This window comes from Perissodus microlepis, chromosome 12 (genome assembly GCF_051167445.1).
Source record: "Perissodus microlepis isolate ML-2025 ecotype Zambia chromosome 12, ASM5116744v1, whole genome shotgun sequence".
Classification (NCBI taxonomy): Eukaryota; Metazoa; Chordata; class Actinopteri; order Cichliformes; family Cichlidae; genus Perissodus; species Perissodus microlepis.
The window spans coordinates 18,869,747-18,897,619 of record NC_140472.1 but is presented as its reverse complement, the minus strand read 5'-3'; the positions used below and the strand labels follow the sequence as shown (position 1 = coordinate 18,897,619).

The following is a 27,873-nucleotide window of genomic DNA, read 5'->3' as shown; positions in this document are numbered from 1 at the left end:
GACAGTAGCCAGGTGTTGCGCAACACCGGCAAAAGGGTGAAAAGGCAGGCTTACACAAGAAGGAGTGGGCTTTGCCTTGACATACATGACACCGGTCTGGGTTAGGAGTCCTTGTTGGGATGTCGTTGCTGTCTTGGTAGCGCATTTCATCCCCTTTTATCCTCAGACATCTTTGGTTCAGACCCTCTAGAAGTTCATTTTTCTCTTGTCTTTACATCACTCCACCAAATCTAGTCAACTTATTTGTTGTGCCAAATTAAAGCGCGAATCATCTTGATTTAAAAAAACCCTCTTTACCTTCATCACTAAGCTACAATGGATTTTGGTGTGGAGAACTCACGGGAAACCTCTGATAGCAGGGAATCAGGTACTGCAGATCTCGAGATGACCGCAGACGCAGAGGCTCAGAGACCCACATGGAGCGGCCGGCTGGAGTTCATCCTGTCCACGGTGGGTTACGCCGTGGGACTCGGTAATGTCTGGAGATTCCCGTACCTGTGCTACAACAGCGGTGGAGGTAAGAGTGCTAAAGACACGGAACACGAAGCAGACCGTAAATATAGCAGCAGCTACTGTTTTTTATTTTTTAGTTTATTAGGCTTCTGCATGGCGGGACTGAAAAAAATCATCATCATATGATATGATTGGTTACCTGCACTCCATCATTTATCGTGATTCTTCAGTTATGTAACAGTGACTGTGTAGTCTGTTAAACAGTAGATTAACATTGAAGTGGTCAGCAAGGGTTATTTAGTTATTTACTGATTTGTTTTTTATGGATTCTTTTTATTTGTTTCAAAATAACTGGTAATATAAAATTGAATGAGAAAATGCAAAGACAATAAAAAGGGTTTAACTCTTAGTGACTTTAATATTTCATACTTACTTCAATAAATAAGTAGAAATGGGCACAAACATAAAAGAAACACATTTTCTGTACATTTCAGATTTACTTTCTACTTTTAGTTATGTTTTCAGTTGTGCTTTTTTTCATCATTATTTCGTCAATAATGCTCAGATACACTTTGTTCAAACTTTTACACCCGCAATTACAGCTCCTGCTATTTTTCCTCATGCACATATTTGAAAAGTGGCACATACATGTGCGTGGGTTCCTTAAGCACAGTGACAGAAACATTTAAATCTGGGGCTGAAATGACATTGCTCTGGTATAAAATATCATAATCATTTATCATAATAATAAAATATTTGACACCAGCATTTAGGAAATAGAAACTGAGCATCAGCTGTATGCTTTTTGATAATCATCACAAAAAAATTATACAAGCAAATTCTGCCTCTTGTGGAAATTTTACTCTGTTGCATAAATGATCAGCAAAACAAGCAAGCAAAGGAACAAACAAACACTTACTTCCAAACAGCGTAGAAGCTGTCTAGATTTTGTTAAAGAGGATATTCAGCAGTTACTTAGTTATTATAAATATATGACTACTATAAAACAATCACTGTGAGCTTACAATTGTCATCTGGACATTGGCAGCAGTATTTATTTGGAATTTTCTGCAGCTGGTTTATTCCGAAGAGGTGTAAACCTGCTAAATTTTGTTTTCTTCAGGTGCCTTCCTGATTCCTTATCTTACCATGGTGCTCGTGTGTGGCATTCCTCTGCTCTTCATGGAGTTTACTGTTGGGCAGTATACTCGTTTAGGGCCTGTGCATGCTTTCGCCAAAATCTGTCCCTTGTTGAAAGGTAAGTTACTATCCAGGACTTATTTATTTTTGTTGTTGGACCACCTTTAAAACACGGTTTTTCTTCATATGCATTTATAATAGATTTCAAAATCCAAAACCAAGAGTCCAACTCATATATTTGCAGAAAAATATTTAATTATTAGCCAACAGCACCAGAAACTCCAGCTGATCAATACAGTGTCTAAACAGTGAGTTCTAAAATGGACTGCCCTACCAACCCAGATAACTGTAGAAGAGGTCAGACAAGCTTGATGTATTTAAAATTTGTAGCACAATGAAAACACAAGCTTATATCTGTGTTTATTTCAAAGATAATTGTTGTCAACATTAAAACATAGCATATGAATCAGACGACACACAGAAATGGAAAAAAGAAAAGTCTTCAGCCAAGGATGAGTTAAAGCTGCAAAGGGGTTAAGAAACACAAACAGCAACACACTTTATAATGACAACCAAGCACAAAGTGCAGTCAACCCATGTATGAGAGTGAGATGATTTGAAATCTTGCCACAGCCTGACAGAAGCAAGTTTTTTTTTAAAAAAAAAAAAACTTGACAATCATGAAAAACGGGAATAATTTATGTAAAACATGACAGACCTCATGTGTGGATTTTCTGCTTTCCTCCAGCCATGAAGCCCACATTACCATTCAGTGTAAAGTAAAAAAAAGGATCTCAGATAAAGATTTAAATTATTTATCCATATTTAGCCATGGTGAAGGCATGCAGGTGTCTTAATGCTTTGGTTTGAATAAATCCTGCTTTATTTTCTTTCATATTTTTTCATGTTGATGGATGAGAACTTGTTTAGCCAAATTTTCAACCTCTGTGACTGCATGTATTTTAACTTTGTGAGGTATGATTGAACCTTTCAAACGATCAAGTTGACGTCAGTAAAATCCGTGATAATTAAGTCAATCACGAGCGACTGAAGATGTACTCTCTGAGTCTGCATTAGTTCATTAAAAAGGCCAATAAAGTGGATCAGTATATTCCTTAAAATTCGATTGTTGTTAAAAAAAAAATATAGAAGCTGAGACATTCCCACAGTTTTACATCTCCAGAAAATGAAAAGTGTGGACTCTGAGAGGACCAACAGTCTGTCCAAATCCCTCCAAATCAAACAAGAGACCAGCCATCAACAATCCCTACTTGTGGGTGTGAAATGACAATGCTTTCTGTCTTGTTCTAACTTGAGGATTTTTCTCCATAGTTTTCTTATCTCCTTAAGGACAGAAATTATCTACCCGGTCAAAACGTTTGGGTCCTTCACTTGATTTATCGCTCATTTCTTCCTGGTTAATGCTCTGTGCTAAGCAGGGGCCCAAAGCAGGTAGTCTTTTTTTTGTATATTCTTCTGAATGACTCACCTGTGCAATTTGAGTGCAGTTTACTGCCATGTACCTGTGATCCATGATGCAGCTGCCCACAAATATCACAAATATAGCAAATATACCCATGTCTGATTTATCCACTAATCCTTAATCCTAGCAATACTTTAATTACTCTGCCTTGCTTTTCTTTAGTTGAACTGTTTCAGATTTTTTTGGCAGTGTGAAATAATATAATATGAAATAATATTTAGTGTGAAAGAGGCAAACAGGTGATAACAAAAGGAAGTAGAGCTCACTTACTAAGCAGTGGTTTGCACTGATCCTGGAGATTAGAGGGTTTTCCTTTGCTCAGAGCTGTTATTCAGCTGCCTCCCCCTCCACATTTTACTACATGGAGACATGTATATTTTACAGACATGGATCTGTGGCCTTTCGACAATGAGCAGCAGCTGTGCAGAGGTGGCAGAAATACAGGCTTTCTTTACTTAAGTAGAAGTACAGACACAAGTGTTAAAAAATACTCCAGTGAATGTTTAATCTTACATAAACAGCAGAAATTCATGAAAAGTCCATAAAAATCAACTGGCAGACAAAAAAAGTGCAAAAGTTGAAAACCTCAAGGTGCAAAATTGTGTCTCTTAATCCTCAGTACCTCTGCTTAGATGACCAGCAGTCTCTATTTAGGAAACAGACTAGAAAATGAAGAAAAGCAACTGTACAAGTGTTAAATTACAGACTTTTAGCTGTCATTTAAATGACTTTCCCAAAGCACACAAATAAGTGTATTCTGCAAGATGGCAGCACAGTCTTCTAACCATTGATCTCGACACATAAAACGGTCCGACTCAGCAAATGAACAGATTTTTTTGTTGTATTTAAAAGGGCTGATATTTCAGCTAATTAATGACCCTGTATACCTGTTCCAGATGGGAGCTCTTTAACCGAGTCATTGTTCTGAATTCCTTGAGGAGGAGGCTGAAACTTGCATTTGGTATTTACACATATATTTGCCCCAGTCTGAAACCTGACACGCAGCTCAGAACCACAGTGTTAAAAGACTGAATAATTTACATCTGCTGAATGGCTTTGATCTCACCTCACTCAGTAGTCTTTTATATTCACCTGCTGAACAACACGGCGTAATTTCTACTCAAAGGCCCCAGGAATTTGCCATATCTGTGGCTGTGTATTGGGGAAACTGGGCAGAGGTTATTAATGATACTGGCTCTTCTCTGGTTGTTCTACAAAAGATATATGCCATTGTTATCAGGCCCAAGTATTTGGCACTCAGTAATGCTTTGGGTATGAGAGTAAAGCAAAGCGTACAGCTTCTTTCCCACAGTTGGCACGACTCCTGTAGAGCTGTCTCTCACTACTGTCTTTATCCCCACGTGTCACTCTGCAGGTGTTGGTCTGGCCACAGTTGTTATCTCCTTCGTTTTCTGCACGTATTATAATGTGCTCATGAGCTGGGCACTTTACTATTTATTCAACTCCTTCGGAATGGAGACTCTGCCTTGGAAGTCCTGCAACAACACCTGGAATGCTGTTGGAAACTGTTCGAGTGGCTTTCCTGGCAATGATACCCACCTGCAGTCTGCTAGCCAACAGTTCTTTGAGTGAGAAGACGTCACTTCCTTGCAGCTCACTCTGTATGGCACTATTGTGCTGTATAAGCAGTGCTCACTCAAATCATGTTGTGTTCTTCTTCTTAAAGTTACTGAAAACCGTCATTAGTCATTAGCAAAGTGTCTTTGACCAAATTTAAAGCAGTTTTTGTTGTTTAGCTCAAAAGGTTTTGTAGTTTTTTCTTCTCTCTGTGAGTGCATTGTACTGCATGCTGGTCAGGCTTTACTAACATGTTCTAATCACAGTTATCTCGAATTTTCTGGGTATTTGAAGATACTTTAGTCGCATGTTTTTCTTTCTTTTTCACAGTAACAGACTTCTGGAAAAGACTCGCGGTATTGAAGAATTAGGTGGTCTTCGCTGGGAACTCTTTGGGTGTCTTGTCTTTGCTTGGGTTATTGTGTACTTATGTATATTTAAAGGAGTCAAATCCACAGGAAAGGTGAGAAAAATGACTTTTGCTGTGTCATGGTGATTGTGATGAAGGTTTTTTTTTAGGGGGATTTCAAGTTGACATTCACCATTTGGTTTTTTTGCCATTTTTTCTATAGGTAGTATATTTCACTGCTGTGTTTCCATACTTCATCTTGTTTGCCCTGCTCATCAACAATGTGCAGCTTCCTGGAGCCAAGAATGGTATCCTCTATTTTGTGACACCGGTGTGGAGCAAACTGTTTGAAGTGAAGGTGAGACTACTTATCTCCGGGATGTTGGTTAAACATTGGTACCAAAACCCAATTTGTACTAGTTTGTACTGGTCTGCGTACAAAAACAAATCAGGCCACCTTTTTCTTTCTTTGAAGCTTGAAGTGTCCCTTTTGAAAGAGTAGGCTTTTAACTTGTGTCTGTTCAAGGGTCAATCTTAAAGCATGCCAGACCCGACCTGAAAAGGTTATTTCAGCCATGGACTCTTTAAACGGTGAGATTGTTGAGATTGTTCCTTGGCCACATACAGTGATGTGAAAAGAAAAGCATGTAGAAACTAGAGATGGCACGATACCACTTTTTTATGTCCGATATCGATATCATAAATTTGGATATCGGCCGATACCGATATGAATCCGATATAGTGTGTTTTTAATCAATAAAAGTTTTTTTTAATATCTTGCTGCATTGAAGGAAATTTAAAACTGCTGGCTAAGGGTAAACGTAAATTCAGTAAAATCATAATTCACGTCGGCAGTAATGACACCCGGTTACGCCAATCGGAGGTCACTAAAATCAATATTGAATCGATGTGCAACTTTGCTAAAACAATGTCGGACTCTGTAGTTTTCTCTGGTCCCCTCCCCAATCAGACCAGGAGTGACATGTTTAGCCGCATGTTCTCCTTAAATTGCTGGCTGTCTGAGTGGTGTCCCAGAAACGATGTGGGCTTCATAGATAATTGGCAAACCTTCTGGAGGAAACCTGGTCTTGTTAGGAGAGACGGCATCCATCCCACTTTGGATGGAGCAACTCTCATTTCTAGAAATATGGACAAATTTATTAAACCCCCCAAAATATGACTATCCAGAGTTGGGACCAGGAAGCAGAGTTGCAGTCTTACACGCCTCTCTGCAGCTTCTCTCCTCCTGCTACCCCCCCAAAAACCCATCTCCATAGAGACTGTGTCAGCTTCCAAAAAGACAAAAAACAAACTAAAAACCAGCAACAAACAACTTAAACATAAACAATTACAAAGAAAGAACAGTACAGTATCCACATCTGAACCAAAGAGTAAAACAGTGAAATGTGGATTATTAAATATTAGGTCTCTCTCCTCCAAGTCTCTGTTAGTACATGACTTAATAATTGATCAACAAATTGATTTACTCTGCCTTACAGAAACCTGGTTGCAGCAGGATGATTATGTTAGTTTAAATGAATCAACACCCCCGAGTCATTCTAACTACCAGAAACCTCGAAGCACAGGCCGAGGGGGCGGTGTGGCAGCAATTTTTCACACCAGCCTATTAATTAATGAAAGACCAAGACAGACTTTTAATTCATTTGAAAGCCTGATGCTTAACATTGTCCACCCCAGCTGTGAAACTCAGAAACCAGTCTTACTTGTTATCATCTATCGTCCACCTGGGCCTTACACAGAGTTTCTGTCTGATTTCTCAGACTTTATATCTAATTTAGTTCTGAGCTCAAATAAAATAATTATTGTGGGTGATTTTAACATCCATGTAGATGCTAAAAATGACAGCCTCAACATGGCATTTAGTCTGTTATTAGACTCAATTGGCTTCTCTCAAAATGTAAAAGAACCCACCCACCACTTTAATCACACTCTAGATCTTGTTTTAACATATGGCATAGAAACTGAACATTTAACAGTGTTTCCTGAAAACCCTCTCCTGTCTGATCATTTCCTGATAACATTTACATTTACAATAATTGATTACACAGCGGTGGAGAGTAGATTTTATCAAAGTAGATGTCTTTCTGAAAGCGCTGTAACTAAGTTTAAGAATATAATCCACCCACTGTTATCATCTTCAATGCCCTGTACCAACACAGAGCAGAGCAGCTATCTGAACGCTACCCCAACAGAGGTTGATTATCTTGTTAATAATTTCACCTCCTCACTACGTACGACTCTGGATACTGTAGCTCCAGTGAAAACTAAGGTCTCTAATCAGAAGTACCTGACTCCGTGGTATAATTCTCAAACACGTACCCTAAAGCAGATGACTCGTAATCTGGAGAGGAAATGGCGTGTCACAAATTTAGAGGATCATCATTTAGCCTGGAGAAATAGTTTGCTGCTTTATAAGAAAGCCCTCCGCAAAGCCAGAACATCTTACTATTCATCACTGATTGAAGAAAATAAGAACAACCCCAGGTTTCTCTTCAGCTCTGTAGCCAGGCTGACAAAGAGTCAGAGCTCTGTTGAGCCAACCATCCCTTTAACGTTAACTAGTAATGACTTCATGAACTTCTTCACAAATAAAATTTTTATCATTAGAGAAAAAATTACCAGTAATCATCCCACAGATGTAATATTATCTACAGCTACTCTTAGTACCATTGATGTTAAGTTAGACTCTTTTTCTCCAATTGATCTTTCTGAGTTAACTTCAATAATTACTTCCTCCAAACCATCAACGTGTCTTTTAGACCCCATTCCTACAAAACTGCTCAAAGAAGTCCTGCCATTGATTAATTCTTCGATCTTAAATATGATCAACCTATCTCTAATGGTCAGCTATGTACCACAGGCCTTCAAGCTGGCTGTAGTTAAACCTTTACTCAAAAAGCCATCTCTAGACCCAGCAGTCTTAGCTAATTATAGGCCAATCTCCAACCTTCCTTTCATATCAAAAATCCTTGAAAGAGTAGTTGTCAAACAGCTAACAGATCATCTGCAGAGGAATGGCTTATTTGAAGAGTTTCAGTCAGGGTTCAGAGCTCATCACAGCACAGAAACAGCTTTAGTGAAGGTTACAAATGATCTTCTTATGGCCTCTGACAGTGGACTCATCTCTGTGCTTGTCCTGCTAGACCTCAGTGCAGCGTTCGATACTGTCGACCATAATATCCTATTAGAGCGATTAGAACATGCTGTAGGTATTACAGGTACTGCACTGCAGTGGTTTGTATCATATCTATCTAATAGACTCCAATTTGTGCATGTAAATGGAGAGTCCTCTTCACACACTGAGGTTAATTATGGAGTTCCACAGGGTTCAGTGCTAGGACCAATTCTGTTTACGTTATACATGCTTCCCTTAGGCAGCATCATTAGAAGACATAGCATACATTTACACTGCTATGCAGATGACACCCAGCTCTATCTGTCCATGAAGCCAGATAACACACACCAATTAGTTAAACTGCAGGAATGTCTTAAAGACATAAAGACCTGGATGGCCGCTAACTTTCTGCTTCTTAATTCAGATAAAACTGAGGTTATTGTACTCGGCCCTGAAAATCTTAGAAATATGGTATCTAACCAGATTCATACTCTGGATGGCATTACCTTGGCCTCCAGTAACGCTGTGAGGAATCTTGGAGTCATTTTTGACCAGGACATGTCCTTCAACGCACATATTAAACAAATATGTAAGACTGCTTTCTTCCATTTGCGCAACATCTCTAAAATTAGAAATATCCTGTCTCAGAGTGACGCTGAAAAACTAGTTCATGCATTTATTACTTCCAGGCTGGACTACTGTAATTCATTATTATTAGGATGTCCAAAAAACTCACTGAAAAGCCTTCAGCTAATCCAAAATGCTGCAGCAAGAGTACTGACAGGGACTAGAAGGAGAGAGCATATTTCTCCTGTTTTGGCTTCCCTTCATTGGCTTCCTGTTAAATCCAGAATTGAATTCAAAATCCTGCTCCTCACATACAAGGTCTTAAATAATCAGGCCCCATCTTATCTTAATGACCTTGTAGTACCATATCACCCTATTAGAGCACTTCGCTCTCGCTCTGCAGGCCTACTTGTTGTTCCTAGAGTATTTAAAAGTAGAATGGGAGGCAGAGCCTTCAGTTTTCAGGCCCCTCTTCTGTGGAACCAGCTTCCAGTTTGGATTCGGGAGACAGAAACTATCTCTACTTTCAAGATTAGGCTTAAAACTTTCCTTTTTGCTAAAGCATATAGTTAGGGCTGGACCAGGTGACCCTGAATCCTCCCTTAGTTATGCTGCAATAGACGTAGGCTGCCGGGGGATTCCCAAGATGCATTGAGTTTTTCCTTTCCAGTCACCTTTCTCACTCACTATGTATTAATAGACCTCTCTGCATTGAATCATATCTGTTATTAACCTCTGTCTCTCTTCCACAGCATGTCTTTTATCCTGTCTTCCTTCTCTCACCCCAACCGGTCGCAGCAGATGGCCGCCCCTCCCTGAGCCTGGTTCTGCCGGAGGTTTCTTCCTGTTAAAAGGGAGTTTTTCCTTCCCACTGTCGCCAAAGTGCTTGCTCATAGGGGGTCATATGATTGTTGGGTTTTTCTCTGTATCTATGAAGCGCCTTGAGGCGACTTTTGTTGTGATTTGGCGCTATATAAATAAAATTGAATTGAATTGAATTGAATTTTGTATAAGTTCATACTCAAGTTTAAAAACAAACAAACACTAAAGCTATTCTGTTATACCTGTATGCAAAAAATACACTGCACCCAAAATATTTCATAGTTCAGCAATACTGATCAATCTAATAAACTTAAACCTACTCCATCCTCCCTATTCTGGTATTTTAAAGAATAGGCAACCTAACTAATAGGGTTGCAAACTCCCAGCAAAAAAAAATAAAAAAATAGGGAACCACCCCCAACCTCATGATGCTTAATCGACGTAATCAACTTTAATTTGATGCAGGGTGAAAAAAAATGCACAGAAATCAATTATTTTTCAAGAATAATTAAATAGATTCAACATCTTTCTTCAACAGAACTGCAGACTGCACAGATGGTACCTTCCCAAAGGAAAAAGTACTATAGCTTACTAGGGTATATTAGACTTAATAGTTACTATATACAGTAATGGACTTCTATACATTTTACATCAGATTAAAACTTTGGGTGTAAGATTCAGATAATTATTTATTAAAAGCTAGACATTTTAAATGAGAATAATTTAGATAATTATTTATTAAAAGCTAGACATTTTAAATGAGAATAAGAAAGAAAAGTATGTCTTTGTGCCCCCTTTTCCCTGTTCATGCCCTATCGGCCCCCCTGGCTAAACTTTGCTAGATTCGCCCCTGCACAGTTACCAGCCGTCAGCTACGTAGAAAAACGATCCTGGTGTAGAAAGTAATATTAAAAAAATTCTAACAACAGATTATCAAGCTTAAACGTGCTGCTGTTGTTCAGCCTCTGGTTTCCTCTTTCTGGTGCGAAGTGGGCGATAAACAAACAAGAGAGACGGATTCACGACAGAAAAGCCGATCAGCTGATCATTAATCAGTTTCACGATTGAAGTAGCAGCAGGAGAGGGAGGGAGAGAGAGAGGCAGTTGCACAGGTCTTGCACGCCACAGCCGCTCTATCACGTGAGGCACACTGCTCCGACGTGCTACGGTTATGAGTCGAGATATGCCACGTCACAAGTTTTGTGAAGTGCTTTTTTGATATTTAATGGATCGGATTACATTTTTTATTTCTCTCCGATATCCGATCCAGCAATTTAGGTCAGTATCAGACTGATACCAATATGTAATATCGGATTGGTCCATCTCTAGTAGAAACTGTTGCAAAAAAAATACCCAAAGAACTACAACTCTGCAGTCTTTACTTAACATGATAATTGTTAAAAATTCTGCAACAATGATGTGAGAAATTGATAAAAGAAAACAATTACTTCAGTTATCGCTGCTAAAGATGCTTCAAGCTATTGAATCATAGGTGTAGTTATTCCTGTGAAATCCTTGTTTTTCACATGACTGTAAGAAGGGAAAATATGTATTTTTAAAAGCAAACACTCTCAGACAGACTGGCTCACCACCAGAGATGGGCGACACGTTACTGTAATCCGATTACTTTTTTCAAGTAACGAGTAAAGTAAGGGATTACTATTGCAATTAGATTACCGTTACTTTCCCGTAGGAACGCTGCGTTACTAAAACCGTGAGTTTTTTGCGAGAATGTCTCATGACAGTGACGTAAGCGAGTGCCACGTTTGTGACAACAGCTGTGTGCAGATCAACAATGGATAATATATCGAGTGCGGAGAGAGTATGAGCGTGCAGCGTTTAAAGTGTGGAAGCACTGACCTTACTTTGAGTTTGATTCCATAAAAAGTGACAAAAACATTAGTGTCCGTTGTGCGTGGGATGAAAACTTCTTTTTACAGCGAAAACCCCCCCTAAACTTCCAAGCAAGCACCGAGTGCGCTATGACATAATGGGAAATTCAGAGAAACTCGCGGATTCTTCAACTGACCGCTGCGGCACACCTGCACCAGAGCACACCTCCGCCTGCCCCACTCCTGCTTTACAGGTGAAAATAGAGCAACAGGACCGCTAGTCTTTGATGTTATTTATTTTCTGCTGTGTTTTACTTGCATCTATTTGAAAGAGTGAGTGTAAACACAAAAAATATTTTATTTTATGTGCTGGAATGTGCAGAAAATAGGTTTAAATGTTAAACAAATTTCTTCCAGTCAGAGAATGTTGCATTGTGAGGGACCAAGCAGCCAAAGCAAAGAGGACACAGGCAAAAAAATATCTTCAAAAAGGGTTTTCTTTATTTTAACCCTCAAAAAGTCCAAAATTAACAAAATTCAAAAACATACTTAGCAGGCCCATAAAAGAGGTCAACTAAATATAACTCTACAAAAAGGAATTTCCAGAAACTTAAACAAAACAAAGTGAGACACAACTTAACTCACAAACTGACCTAATTACAAAGACACATGAGGGTAGCTTTTATAATGATTTGGCCAAACCATTTGAACACAATAGGGGGGAAACAAAACCACACACTAATATTAACTAAGCACAGAATAACCTAACTAAACCTAAAACACCCCTGCTCCTGGTAAGCCCATGGTTAGTCCTGCTGAGCAGGCATTTTGTTCCCAGAGTCCTCAGCCACGCCTTTTGCCCAGACAGGAAACAGCCACCGCCCAAACCCAGGTAACTCAAAGAAAGAGAAACATAATTAATATAACAAAACATTTTAGAAAAACCATACAATGTTACTATGTGCGCGCCTCATAATACCAGTGTTAGGTTTAACCAAATGATTAATGAAGAAAACTGCAAAGCAAATTAATAAAGTAAAAAATGGACTAATTTACCCCTGTGTGGCTGATGCCATCACATGCATATAATAACATTTTTGCTTGATGCATAAAGTTAAAAAATTAAAACTAATAAAACAAGTTTTAAAAAGAGACTTTCCATTTGATTACATTTTGTATGATGGATTATGCAGAAAAAGTAGAATTGGGAGAGAGAGAAAAAGAAACAAATCTTGGCAGAAAATCAGTGAGGAGAGGAAGACCATGACAAATACCTCTTCTTCTCTTTCTTTTGGCTGGGTCCTTTAAGGATCATCTGCCTCTATCTCACCTTATCTGTAGTATCTTCCTCTGTCACACCAATCCTCTGCATGTCCTCCTTCACTACGTCCATCATACAGACAACAATCAGGGGTCCTGCTGCCAGCGCCCCAGTGCAGGACACCACAGACCACCACAACAGGTCACATGTTAATGGGTATTATGGTTAGTTTCATTGTTTGTAATTAGTTATTAGCAACAATAGCTCCTAAACTGCAGGCAGTGTACAAAGATGTTTGACATGACTTTGTCCGCTGAAAATCACAACGTATAGGTTTCTCATCTGATTTCACTCAAGACTGTTCACCTCTGCAGGAAGATGCTTATAAAGAAAATACATTTCCATGGCCTTCAAATCCAAATCAAATGAAACTATACTCGTATCAATCTTCAGCTCTCTTCTGTCTATATCACAGGTTTGGCTTAATGCAGCTGCCCAGGTGTTTAACTCACTTGGAATAGCATTTGGCTCGATGATTTCAATGGCAAGTTACAACAAGTTCAACAACAACATTCTCAGGTAAGCGTTCATAACACTCTGTCTAAAAAAAGCTCAAACAGAGTGGAAAAAGCAGTCATTTTTTAATAAGATTGACACAAAATGCTGAAAAAGAACAGTGTGGGTTCACTTGACTTCAATACACAGTAAATTAAAAGATGCTATATCACCCTCTTTCTTGTAGTTAATACAGACACAGCATGTTACTGTAAACTTGACAGTTTCCTTGATGAACAGCAGTGGTCTCGGTTGCCTGTGATTTGAGGGCATGTGGTTATATAGCTGTTTTGCTCACAGCAGGTGGGGAACAAAGTTAAATTATTTATGGAACAAATTGTATTTTCCTTCAAAATTTTCTTTGCTGTTAAAGATCCTAGGGTGCTAATGCTGCATGTGCACCACTGAAGGCCTCACACATTTCTGATAAAGTGCGAGCTTGACAATAACACGAGAGCAATAAACTACATTTCACAGACATTGTCCCTTTTCTTTCCCAGGGATGCATTGATTGTATCAGTGGCCAACTCTTTCACTAGTATCCTGGCTGGCTTTGTGATCTTCTCAGCTGTCGGTTACATGTCTCATATACATAACCTCCCAGTGGACAACATAGCTACAGATGGTGAGTCCCTGAAAACAACATCAGACTTGTAGCTTTGTTTTATCTTGAGGACTTTAAAGAGAAGAGAGATAGATCATCGTAGTTCAAGACTGGAGACAGATCCCAGTCTTGTTTTAAGAGCTGATGTTTGTTTTCCTTGTCCTTGGAACATGTCTCTTCTTTCCATGGAAAATAAAGGCATATTTCAGGATGTGCACATCTGGATGCAGTTTCCTAAAGTGGCTCCCAACTAATTATATAAGGAAAATTCACTTTATTCACTATAAGGAGTACTATTCATCAACTGCCTGTACAAACAATTGTGTGTCTCTTGCTGTAAGTAGAGTAATCTAACTGCACTATGGCAAATTCAGTTTTCATACTATAGTCGAAACTGCAAGACTTTCTCAGCTTAATGAACAGTACTAAATCTTTCAAGTGCCCTTTTTGAGTACATAACTTGTGTATACATGCCTGTGTGAGAGAGTGTAGTTTAATTTAGTTAAGTGTTGTTAAGTGTTTAAGCAACATTTAAGCATGAGCATCAGCAGTCAAGCAGTGAGTTATTAAAGACAGAGATTGCGTGTGTTCAGATAAAATCCTCTGATCTCAATGTCAAATTGTTCCTGTCAGCTGTCATCAGATGTTGAGGTCTGATTCACTTTGAAAAATCACTTTGCTCTTAATTGGTTGAACTTTCTTCACAAATTGTAATTTTTAATAAGTGCCCCTTAGACAAGAATGCTTGATTGCAGTTTGTGCTGGTTAGATACACTATATTACCAAAAGTGTTCACTCACCCATCCAAATCATTGAATTCCAATAACTTCCGAGCACCTAGGCATTCAGACTGCTTTTACAAACACGACTGAAAGAATGGGTCGCTAACTTTCCATCGCTACAGAACTACGGGGCAATGAAATGGGTTTTTTCTATGTAAGGGCTTTTTTATCTAACACACATACACATTCATAGAGCAACATGGGGTTAGTATCTTTGGCATGCAAACTGGAGCAGATGGAGATCGAACCACCAACCTTCTGGTCAGTAGGTGACTTGTGCTACCTCCTGAGCTTTAGCCCACGTGGTGTAAAGCACAGCACCACTCGACTCTAGAGTAGTGGAGACATGTTCGCTTGAGTCACAAATCACGCTTTTGCGTTTCTGATGGACGAGTCTGGGTTCGATGGTTGCCAGGACAACGGTACTTGACTGAATGCATTGTGCCAAGTGTAAAGGTTAGTGGATTGTGGTGTGGGGATGTTTTTCAGGAGTTGGGCTCACTCCTTGGGTTGGGTTATCTTTGTCAAATGTTTAAACGTATTGGATGATCTGAAACATTCAAGTGTTGCAAATAAGTGACATATTAAGAATCAGAGAGGGGGCAAATATTTTTTCACTGTACACTAGTTTTGTTCTCTCGTCCTCCCGAGTCTCCAACTACAGTCTTGCAGTGTGCTTCTTTAAGCTGCTGCTAATTTCTACGTGCAGGCGAAATATTATTGTCTAGCTATATGATTCCAGGGAGTTCAGGAGCTCACGTCATGAATGAAGGACCTTGTTGTGCTTTGTTACACTTTAGTTAGGGTTATCTTAAAAATGTCTGAGCCCTTTACTTCACTATAAACTGAGCTAAGCTAAATATTTATCTCATAACTCTTGCCAAGCAAAGAAATATGTGCATGTCACTGAATGGATCCCAGTTTATATTTTAACAGAACTCAAAATATGCTCCAAATAACACACATTTAAAGTACAGCTCAGTGCAGCACAGCCAACTTAAGCTGGAATAGCAACGGATATCCTGCATTTGTATATGTCTGCATTGTAAAATAGCAACAAGTCCTCTGTTGTGTTATATTTCAGGTGCTGGTTTGGTGTTTGTTGTGTACCCTGAAGTTCTTTCAACCATGCCAGTCTTTCAGCTATGGGCCCCACTTTTCTTTATCATGCTGTTGTGTCTGGGCGTGGACAGTCAGGTAAACATCTAAACATCTGCAGCGCTGTACATTTAATTTTTTACATCAAACTTTAGCTTTTGCACTTTTGAATTTAAAGGAAACATTTGCACACTTGTATCAAAAGAGGTCTCTTACCCTTATTGTGGTTTGCCTTTACTGTTTGGATATTTTATTACCATACTACTTTTGCTTTAATGTAAATATACAAGTGTTAAGATGAAGCTAAGATGGATCAAGAGAGATAGAGCATGCAGGCTGAGAAGCCTGGAGAATGCTCGTCTGTCTGAGTTGAGCTGGTAGGCTGAGTGCTAGAGAACTGAGGGCTGAGTCTTGCCATGTCTGCCACTCACAACACAGACAGTAAGACAGACAGGCTAAACAAGGAGAAACATGTACGACATCTGAATGACTGTGATTATGATTTAAAACTCCAAGGTCTGCAGATAACCATTAAGTTTGTATTAAATCTTTTGTTCTGCAGTTTGGCACAGTTGAGGTAGCTGTGACATACATAAAGGATGAATTTGGAGTCAAAGTTCTGCCTTTCCTGAAGAGAGAAGAGCTGCTGGTCCTGGCTGTGTGCTTTGTTTGCTTTGTACTGGGGATTCCTCACATTACCAAGGTACAGTATGTAAGACTCTTCTCAGGGAAACACATTTGGGGATGTGGTAAGAGTCACTGTTTTGTCATGTAGGTCTGTCTTTTACTTACAGGGAGGTATCTACGTGTTTCAGCTGATGGACCACTACACTGCTGTGGTTTCTCTTGTGTGCCTGGCTTTCTTTGAGGTTGTTGCCATCTGTTGGATCTTTGGTAAAATTCACATGAAGTTCACTTTTTAAAAAAAAATAAAGGGAACACTTAAACAACACAATGTAACTCCAAGTCTATCACACTTTTGTGAAATCAAACTGTCCACTTAGGAAGCAACACTGACTGACAATCAATTTCACATGCTGTTGTGCAAATGGAATAGAAATTATAGGCAATTAGTCTAAGACATTCCCAATAAAGGAGTGGTTCTGCAGGTGGTGACCACTGACCACTTCTCAGTACCTATGCTTTCTGGCTGATGTTTTGGTCACTTTTGAATGCTGGTGGCGATTTCACTCTAGTGGTAGCATGAGGCGGAGTCTACAACCCACACAATTGGCTCAGGTAGTGCAGCTCATCCAGGATGACACATCAATGCAAGCTTTGGCAAGAAGGTTTGCTCTGTCTGTCAGCATAGTGTCCAGAGCATGGAGGTGCTACCAGGATACAGGCCAGTACATCAGGAGACATGGAGGAGGCCATACCCACATAGCAAGCAGGTCTGGCCCAGATCTGGCAACAAGCCGGCACTGCTGGTTGACTTCTGGCATGATAAGATGTATGTCATCCAGATATGGGCCGGGCTTGGCATAGATGGCACTGTCTATGCGATGGCATGCCGTATCTGGCTCGATTGTGCTTGCTTTGTGGGTTATTTTTAATATTTTTGTGGACACCTGCCAAAACGCTTTGCAAGAAGGGGTTAAATAATTAAACTCTTTCTTTTTCTCAGGTATCCCATGTATCTCCTTAATGATCAGGAGGATGCTAGGAAAAAGTCCAAATATCTACTTCCGAGTCTGCTGGCTGCTGCTCTGCCCCATGTTGGTGCTGGTGAGTCCTGTTTAAATAATGCACCTAAAACCACCAGTAAACTAGTTTATAAGACTGTTCTTCATTTCTCTATATAGTGCATACTGGTTTCCAGCATTATTCAGTACACTCCTGCTCACTATGGGAAGTACGAGTACCCAGTATGGGCTGAATGGGTGGGCTGGGGTGTCTCTTTGGTCTCTATAGTATGGATCCCATTTGGTGCAATACAAGAGATCTATAACAATAAAGGTTCCCTTCTTCAGGTAAGCAAATATGATTGTACAGACTTTGGCTTATTTATTCGATATGTTTACTTTTTTTATTCTAGCATGTTAATTAGCAAACTTTAAACCTAATCCAGTGGCATTGCTTTGTTCCTGGATGTGACAGAAACTTATGTATTATCAAAGATTTGTTTTTTAAAATGTTTGTTCAAATGTTGACCTGCTGATGGTTCAGAACATGACTAAAGCCAGTCTGCCTAATCTTCTGGGAACTAGTGTCACATTTTCACAGCAGTGCGGTAAAATGTTTGTGAACAAACACGGCCATTGACTTTTGAATCATGCTGATAAAAAGTGCAGTGTTCGGTGATGGGTTAGTGGCTCCAGTGACAGTCAGATATTACGGATAGTCCTTTTGCTGATTATTTATTTAAATCTTTGCTTGAACATTATTTTCAAACTGATGATTGCTTAAACCTTACCTTCTTTAATCCCCAGAGACTGAAAACAGCTATGACTCCGACAATAGACCTGAATGTTATGGCTCACCTGCCGGAAAAACAAAACCTTGACAACCTGGCGTCTGAAAAATTACTCAGTTCGGTGCCACCTCTGACACAGTGACCACATACAAGGCCTGGAGTAAGCAGACTTTGGGCCATTTCTATCATAATCCCAGTTACATCCAAAGAGCTGTTGTTATCGCAAATTCTGCATTTATACTTTAACAACTCGAGCCACTTAACCTGTAGGCGACTTCAAAACCATACAGTAAGTCACCCATTGCACCTTTTACAAAGAATGCAACTAAAATCTGTGGCTTTGTTCACCAATTGAATTTTAAAATTATTTTATTTTGGGTAGGAGTGGCTGAGGAGCAAGTAATTGTTTAAAACGATTGGTTCATTATGCTGTAAGGTTCATTGTATACATCAGTGAGTCTGTGGGGTTAAAGAGTGTATAATGGGTCTATTGTAGACGCAGTCACAAGCCTTTTAGGTCACTACATTTATGAGTTGAATACTTAATACTTAATTTTAAATCAACAAAAGAAATGGGTTTGAAAAGGCTTGGTCCAATGAACAGGAAGCAGACATATTCCTCCTATTGACAGAAGACAAATATGAAAGCAGAAAAATACAGGTTCTATAGATGTGTGACAGATGTGATCTGGTTAGCGGATTAGCAGGTTACACCTGGACATCCTATAGTCTGCAGGCCAAATTTGACCCCTTGGTTCTCCCTGTCGAGCCTGTGAGAGTTTAAGGAGAATTTAGGATTCAAAGGTGAAAAAGTATAAATCACGCAGTTTGTCCCATTTCATCCAACAAACAGAGAATGGCTTACAGTTTTTTCTTTTACAAAATTTGTTAATTTTATTTTGAAAGGAATATTTTTAAAAAAAATTATATTTGATGCAGAATATAGTTTTTTTTTTAACGAGACCTGGATTTGTAAATATTTATTTACTGAAGTCAGAGGTAAAGCTGCATGCTTTGCTTGATGAGAGCATATTGCTGTGTTTAAGGTTTACAAAGCAATTGCAAATACAAGCACATGACTGATGCAGAGCAGGAACGGACATCTGAGCCTTTTAGCAAAGTTTGGAGAGTTGCTGCGCTAATATTTCCTAATAATAAAAAGAAGCAGACCCAAATGCAAGATGCAGGAGGTAGGAGTCAAACTTAAAAATGAGTATTTAATGCAGGTCGATCAGGAAAATGTACAAAGTCAAAAACTCCAAAGAGTGAGTCAGGGAATGCAAAAGGCAAGAAATATACAGAGTGAGGGAACACACAGCTCACACAGGTAATGTGGCATAGGAGGACTGAAAAAATATATACAGAAGGTATAGGTTGGGAACACAGACTGGAGGAAAGCTACAATTAATATAAAACACAGAGAGCAATAGCTACCAAAATAAAACAGGAAGTAAGACACGTTGGGCAGAGAAATAAGATTAACTTGACACAAGAGACACTGAAGGACAAAAAAGGGTGCTAACAAAATACCTGAAAGTCACAGTAACTAAATTGAACTGGCAGCACTGCACTGAATGAAAGGGACTATGACAGTGGCACATGGAGTAATGGAGGTAACTCCATGCTTGGATAGGCTGGAGCTGAGGTGGTATTTTGCACCAACATATTTTGGTGAGCACTGACTTAAACAACACCAAGAGATGTTGCTCAAAATTAACCATTTTGTTGATATTTTAACTCAAATAGTTAACTTCATCAGGGCAAGAGTACTGAATCACTGACAGTCTGTTGCACTATTGGAGGAGAGGTGACATAGGCTACCACAGCTGTCAGGTGACTCAGCCGGGGCAAAGTGCTAAAACAAATGTAGGACCTGAGAGCAGAAATTTTAGTTTTATGAAGAAAGGCGAGGGCGTTCCAGAGCTCTCAGATGCAGGTCTTGCATTTGGCATTGAAGAGGCAATTAAATTAAATTAAAAAATTGCGGTGAAAAAGCAGCAGAAAATGCACATGCAGAGGAATTCACAGCACTGAAGAGGCCAGTCACAACAGCTGTGCTGATGTCAAGTCTAGTCACGTTTCCAGCGAGGCACACGTAAAGTTATGGTGTTAGGGTTTCAGAGGGGTTTGTAGACAGAAGTCTAACTCAACTGTCAGCCACTGACCCTGACTTTAATGCACTTGACAAGACCAAAACAGACTAGATTAATCTTACTGATCAAGACAAAAGAAGATGAAGTATTAAACTACAACCAAAGTAGAAATATCACTCTGTTTGAAGTGGACATTTTGCAGAAACGTGCCATTTTTTGCAATTATTTTGTGTGGCCATCCACAGTCCCACTCCTGTAGCCCCTTGAGAAAATGTATTGTCTACCTCTGCTATAAAGGATAAGCTGGTCTAACCATGAGAGGAAGGTTTGATTATATTTTTAACCAAACTGAAGCTGGCAACCCACAAGAGTTTAGACGTTATAAGTGGGGCCTTTGAGCTAGTGCTATAAACAGAATCTAGGTAACAAGTCTATATTAACTTCAGTGGGGAAGGACTTATTTGGTAACTCAAGTTGGTTGTGTTTTGACCCCAAAACAGCTGATAATTTATGACTTTTATTTCTATTTTTTTCTTGAAGGAGAAGCCAAAAATTTCCGTTTACTAGAAATTTATCTTTAAGCTTTATCTCTAAGATTGCACTGTAGTGGAAAGTACCATTTTTAATGTCTGATCCAGGGTCTCTAGAGCACAGTCTAAATGTAACAGATTAACATGGTTCAGCCAGTGCTGGAACTTTAAGCCTTGATTTAACTCTGTTAGGTCTCAGTCATGGCCTTATGTCCAGTCCTGTGTTCTGGAGACTTTCTGTGCTAAAAATATTTTGGTTTGTCAGTTATAATGTTCACTTTTTGGTCCTGATTGACAGAACTTGGGAGAACAATTTTAAAAAATGAAATAAATAAATAAATAACAACAACACTGATAATGACTGTGACATCACGGGGTTAATTTTTTGTCTTGTTTTGTAAGTAGAAAAAATTTAATTACATATTTTTGGTAAGTAAATCACACATCAATATTGCACTGATGCCATCATATGAGATTGGCTAAAAGCTTGTGCACTACAGTACAGGCCTGAATGTCTGAATTTCTTGGTAGTTATTCAAAGAGTGCCTTTTTAGACCAAATCTATAATGATGACGGACCGTGTGAACTGAAATTAAACTAATACAAAGAAGGTGATAAGACTTTTATCAGTAGTTTTATACATTTTACACCCCGTCTTAAGTTTGGTAACTTGATGTCATTTTCTGTGCCTTCCATGATTTGTATTTGATTTGATTTTCATGTAGTGCATATTTATTCTCAAACCGAAATGTTTAACGAAAAAGTTTTTATAAATTAAATATAAATTCTGTCAACACAAGAGGTCAATGTTTACAGTTTTCATTAATTGGAATTTTAATATGACCTGCATAAAAATTGCAAAACTCTTTTAATGTAATAACTTAAAAATATCGATAATAATAATTGATAATTTTGTTCAGAAATGTTTTCAGTCTTGCTTATATTTGATGGGCAGCCATGTGTTGTGATGTGCTGAATATATCAGGTTTCATTCTTATTAATTAATTTTTATTTATTTTTTTTATCCCTCTTTAAAAAAATCATATGTGTACTATGTTGTGATTTTGGGGTGCTGTCTGTGTAAAAAGCTGAAGTGTGCAAATGTTTATCTGAATTAATACCTCAAATGTCACTAGGGGGCAGCATAGCAGCAAAAAAAAAAAAAATGCAAGATGAGATTTGAGAAATCTCTGCATACAGCACTTGTTATTTATACTTGTGCTCATAATGAGATATATATATATATGTGTGTGTGTATGTATATGTATATATATATATATATGTGTGTGTGTGTGTGTGTATATGTATGTATATATGTATATATGTGTGTGTGTGTGTGTGTGTGTGTGTGTGTGTGTGTGTGTGTGTGTGTGTGTGTGTGTGTGTGTGTATGTATATATGTATATATATGTGCGTATATATCTGTATAGTTATAATCACCTCAGTGACAAAATTATTAGCTATTAGCAATCATTTGGTGAGACATCTTTATGCACTGATGGGACTATGTGCATATGTTAGTATGGAACTGACTAAATGGCTTCTTTATACTGTCTATGAGTATCACCAGTACACATGTTTAGATTTAATGACTCCACTGTGAGCTGAGGTCCTGATAACTGTCTCTGTGGTCAATGCACTGAGCTGCAGAAACACTCGAGGCAAAGGAGAGCAGAGCTGAATGCAGTGTTCTAAGAGCTTTGGGAAGTTAATTATGCCCTTGCCATGGAGTGCTGCAGCAGTGGTCCTAGCAGAACTGTATGTTAATCAATACTGCCTTCCTGCTTCCCTCATGACAGAATGTGTCACAGGCACTAAATTAGCGCTGGGAGGCTGTTTGATCAATAGCTATAGACTGTGTGACCCAAGGGGAAGTAAATTAATGGCTATCCATAGCAAAGGGGAAGTGTTTGCAAGCCTGAATGGGCAATGGAGGCAAAGATGGGCCACTGTCTAACTCATGTTTGGAGGTGTTAAGACATTTATATGTGCCAGGAAATGAGGTGAACCAGCAACTGATACACCTGCTTGAGGTGTTTCAGATCTTATCTTGCCTTTCTTGAGTAGCGCTAGCTTGTGTGGTGCTCCAGGAAAACCACTGGCTCAAAATATAACAGCCTGAGAAGAAACTTGAAATGTTAGCAATTTCACTTCCTCGTAAACAAGTTTTCTGTTACTTCAACATCTAACTTTGAATTTGAACTTGCAGACTACTAATAGAAAGCAAGAGGATCACATCTGGTTTAATTTTAATGAGGGTGCATGTCTCTGTGTGGGTCTGTATGTGTGTGAGAGAGGGTGAGACAGAAAATGATTAAGTAAAAGAAGTGGAGATCAAAGTTGATTATATGCCTGCTGCTACTGGTCACAGGAGTGGTGCTGAGAATAACACAAAGTAGTACATCAAAGAAGGGGACTTTTTCCTCATTATCCACTCAACTGACATACACGTGTCATGATGATGCAGCTACAACTACTTAGTTTCTTAATCAAAGGAAGCCACAGCAGTACCTATGCATATGGTCTACTGTCTCAGAGGTTACATATATACTTGTGAGGATGATGTCACCCACACATATCTAAGGATATATTGAGCAATCTTGTGAATAACATAGGCGATGTAGCAATACAACTATGTACACACAAACCCAAGTCTGATTTTAACAGTAATGTCATAAAGGCCTGAAGTGCTGTTTTATTTCACGCCTCTGCATGCATGCATACATTCTTAACTAGTTTCTGTGTGGCTGCTGATTTGCATTGAGCACATTTTCATTTTGCAGAAACAAATCTCTAAAGCAAATCTGTTCTTCACTGCATCTGTAATGCTCATTTGCTTGCCGCTGTGGTTTATTTGATGTGCACTGAGCAAAACTTTGGTGGCCGTTGGTAAGACTGCTGCAAACAACATCAGGAACTGCTGGTTGCTTGAATGCTCAGCCTATTCAAACATTTAGCACCACTTCTGTATATAATTAACGCAGACATCATTTGTCCACCATGCGTGGAAAAGCATATTTGTTTATGTAACTTTAACTCTATATAGTGCTCATTAGTGTATCTTGGCTGTGCATGAGTATCCATATGCAGATAAAAGCTTTTGAAGCTACTGTTGCTTGGCTTTGTGCAGATTTTGGGTGGTTTCTTTCAGGCTTAAAGTCTGTCGCTGAATGCAGCTCACCTCCTGCTGATAACAAGGCCACAGCCCACAGCATAAGTTGTTGACCTTTGTCAAAAATGTGAACTACTGTTTGGCTCTTTTACAGATTACATTTTCTTTGACATTGTAGCCATACTACTTTACCACATGAATGAAATTGTGGACATACCATATCTAAACTCTTTGTCAACATTAGAGTTTATTTAGAATTTTCAGATCCACATAATTAACATGATACAAGTACAAGTTACTTGACAGGAATATGGCTAGTAAATTCTGTTATTGATATAGTGACATGGTCCCTAAATCCATGGCTTAAAGGACCCTAACATACGAGATGCGGAGAAGACCCGAGGGGAAGAGGAGCCCCAGCAAAAGCAAAAGAGAAAGAAGAGCACAAACCACCCACACCATGAAACTGTCTGATTCAGACTGCTCTCCTAAACTAATATAAGCAAACTAAACTAATAAAGTCAAAATCTAAAAGAGGCCTACTCATAACTCCCAACTCAACTAATAATTAAGAAGTAAATGAAGAGACATGCTTGAGCTGAGAGTGTGCTATACGCCCGCCTCCTCTGGGTTGCATTTGCAGGTGTGCAAGAGGGAGGAATCAGAGAGGAGAGAGCAGGTTAATGGGATGATAGAAAAATAGTAACTGGGTGGTAAATGTGCCGGGGCATTGAAGCGCATATAAAATATACAGACGGGCATTAATAAGGTACGCTGTCAAAAAGTCCTGAGAGTGAGCTGGGGAAAGAGTTGCATCTTTGCAGGTGTCTCTGAATATGCATGCACATAATAACTCATGTATAGAATGGATGTATTGCTTTGTTCATGCAGGAGCGTGGCAGAAAAAAACAGTTGTGCTTCTGCTCATGGAAAGAAACTCACTGGATTTTAGACGAGGCTGGAACAGATGCCTTGCAAAAGACACAACATTTTCTGTGCATAGCCACAAGAAACACAATTATTTCCCCTTTTCCCATCTCCTTGGATGCAGTAATAAACTACTTTTTCTATGCTAACTTAATGAGTTTGCACAGGCATTCATGTCTTTTTTCATAAGTGTGACAGAGCTGAATATGGCCCTGAGGTTTGTGGTTTTTCTGCATGCCTGTCTACATTTGCACTCTGTTTGACTTGAGGGGGTGGTGCCTTTGCCTTTTTTCAATTTAAATAGATTTTTGTGAAACACCTCCATAATTCAGCCTCACTTGTTCTGCAGTCCATACCCCCCTTTTTTCCCAAATACAATCCAATTTTCTACAAGTATTGCAAAAATATATTCTCCAAATCTACCACACTAATAAATCAAAGGAGCTTGCAAAGAAAAGTGTCTGGACTTCTTTAAGTTGCTTGAAGACGTTTCACCTCTCATCCGAGAAGCTTCTTCAGTTCTAAGGTCAAATGGTGGGGAGTCCCAGATTTAAACCTGAGGTGAAATGTGGTGTAACGAGGTGAAACGTCTTCAAGCAACTTAAAGAAGTCCAGATGCTTTTCTTTGCAAGCTCCTTTGACTACGATGACCTGGATGACTGAGAACCTTCACAGACACACTAATAAATGTAACTTCTGTGCATCCACTGTACTTGTAAAACATTGATACAGATGACTGTCAAGGGCACAACTTTTTTTTAACTGAGTAAAGTCTATCCTACATTGTGGATGCCGACACCTCGCAGGGATTTAAACAGTCCCCAGCAGATGGTTCAGCTTTATATTCTTGTAACATCCCCACAACACTGATGTAAAAAGCAGCAAAGGTCCAAGCACTGATCCATGGGGAACACCCCAAGCAGCCACGAGGGTGTTAAGAAAATAAATCTATAGAGCTGAGTTTTGTGCAATATTTCCACTTTTCTGTCACCCAACAAAAGGAGAACAGCAAGTTTCAACAGAAAAATCTGTATCACAGCTGTATCACAGCTGTATCACAGCTCCACCAGCTCCAACATTAAAACTGGAGCTGGTGGAGCTGTGCCAACCACCCAGTAATTAAACATGCAAAAGAGACTCCCATTTTACATAGCCAAGGTATGAAAGAACAGGAAAATTATTCATATCTTAATGGTTTTTTCCCCATACAGCCACTACTTTAAGTCTCTAACTCATACATGTGGCTAGTTAGCAGGCTTAAAGTTGTGCTTTGAGTTCATAAATTTACAAAATACAACATTTTCTGGGGAGTTGAACAACATGTTAACATCAGCGTCAAGCTTATATCCACTATGGAGAGAAAGCACTTTATAGCATTAACATTCATGCACATTTTTGCGGTCGCTCTCGGTCCATTCAGAATCTGTGCAGGTGTCTGGAAGAATTGAAGCAGATCAGAGTCGGGGCCAAGCAGGGATAACTGTGTCACGCCGACAGAGGTGTGGATTCCTGTTGATCCTTATTGATTTTACTGTCAGAACAGTGCCATCATGGGTAGAAAAAACACACACACAGAAGTTAACTTTACTTCCTTTTTGAGGTCATCTGCACTTATTTATGGCGACAGTGGCAGAAAAAGACAGAAGAGAAGGAGGATGTCACTGAGACAAATTGCACCATGAAGTGGGTCAGCTCTCCTGGGGACGTTCAGAATGGATGGTGGTGACACGACTGAGCTTCCACTTGACAGCTGCTTTGAAATCTGTATTTTTTATCATACGTGTGGAGAGTAAGCGCTCTAAACAAACAAATAAACACACACACACACACACACACACACACACACACACACACACACACACACACACACACACACACACACACACACACACACACACTGATCTCGTATTAACTGGTATAAGTTGGTGTGTGTGTTGTTACTTTTACAATTATAAAGACTGGTTTGTCTTTCAGTTCAAGCCTCACACACCCTTAATGAGCTGTTCGACAGTAAAGAATTTAGAGTTAGGGTTTAATGTCAAAATGTCAATGAATGTCCTCACTATGATATGAATGTATGCGTGTGTGCATTTGTGTTTGTATTGCCTTGAATTTTAATATGTGTAATGTGGGTGAGAGTGATTTTAAGGGCCTATAATTATCACTCAAAGGCTGGCATTGCAGGTCTGGCTTAAGAATTTGACACTTAGCAATTTCCTGAAGAGACACGAAGTCCAAATACCGAAATGAGTTTTTGTCACATGGCATTAAAAAACAAACATTAGACCATCACAAAAATTGGAAAAAAGTAGGTTAATGCAGCATGCGGCTGGGATGAACAAATATGTTAAAATCAATAAACTGCTTTGGATGTGAAAGCATCGATGGAACGCATGAAGTACTGTAATAAGATTACAGGTTTATTATTTTTCACACACAGGAATAATGTTGTAACACTGTTTTGTAATTGTGCTGTAAGTGGCTTTGACAATACTTAGGAGGGAAGTTTATATAATGGGGCATTTTTAGATGTTATTTTATGTACAACATAATCTAGCTTCTGTTCATCTCATGATAATTTTATCTGCTATCCCTAAAAGACATTTTTAAAATTCTGCAACTCGTTTTATCTACAGTGAGGTCAATAATTTGTTGGACAAAGACACAATTTTTGTAGTTTTGCATTTGTAACACAGTGGATATTAAATCAGATATTGCCATTGAAGTGCAATTACAGTTACAGGCAATTATAGCCATTTTTGTACACAGTTCCTGATTTTCAGAGGCTCAGAGTTAATTAGCTAACTGACTGACATGCAGTTTCATGGCCAGACAAGGCCTGTCCCCTAATTATTTTATAACAAATGAAGCAGACATTAGGTTGATTCAAAGTGTTATTTTACATCTTTCCCCTGTAATTTTAAACATGAGGTCGGTGCAATTGACGGAGACCATCATTAGGCTGATAAATCAAAAAATACCTCTCAGAGAAAGACCAAAAACCAAAGTTCAAATCAGCAATCTGGTACATCCTTAAAAAGAATGAATGCAGTGACCAGCTTAGCAACACTAACAGGCCTGAAAGACCACAAAAGGTAGAAAGACAACTGTCAAGGAGTACTCAGGAGCATCACT

The 27,873-nt window shown here is 39.0% G+C and overlaps 1 protein-coding gene across 3 annotated transcripts; it reads left to right on the top strand.

Annotated features, from left to right (window-relative positions):
• Positions 1–21: 21 nt before the first annotated feature.
• On the top strand, positions 22–21,700 carry LOC146376166 (sodium- and chloride-dependent GABA transporter ine). 3 transcript variants are annotated; one of them, XM_084946191.1, is made up of 13 exons: positions 22–517; positions 1,577–1,711; positions 4,452–4,665; positions 4,985–5,117; positions 5,227–5,361; positions 13,097–13,200; positions 13,677–13,801; positions 15,647–15,759; positions 16,223–16,363; positions 16,455–16,554; positions 17,288–17,388; positions 17,466–17,633; positions 18,093–21,700. In XM_084946191.1, the coding sequence occupies exons 1-13, from the start codon at positions 316–318 to the stop codon at positions 18,216–18,218; spliced, it is 1,797 nt and encodes a 598-aa protein (XP_084802317.1). In that variant the 5' UTR covers positions 22–315; the 3' UTR covers positions 18,219–21,700. The 3 variants fall into 3 exon arrangements, with proteins under 3 accessions (XP_084802317.1, XP_084802318.1, XP_084802319.1); XM_084946192.1 differs by having other exon boundaries at positions 17,575–17,633; positions 18,093–18,203; XM_084946193.1 differs by lacking the exon at positions 22–517 and having other exon boundaries at positions 1,595–3,045.
• The last annotated feature ends 6,173 nt before the right edge of the window (positions 21,701–27,873 follow it).

Coding starts and splice junctions, on each gene's coding strand:
- LOC146376166 (XM_084946191.1), top strand. CDS start 316: ATGGATTTTGGTGTGGAGAACTCACGGGAAACCTCTGATAGCAGGGAA. Junction 1,712..4,451: donor AATCTGTCCCTTGTTGAAAG/GTAAGTTACTAT, acceptor GTCACTCTGCAG/GTGTTGGTCTGGCCACAGTT. Junction 13,201..13,676: donor TTCAACAACAACATTCTCAG/GTAAGCGTTCAT, acceptor TTTCTTTCCCAG/GGATGCATTGATTGTATCAG.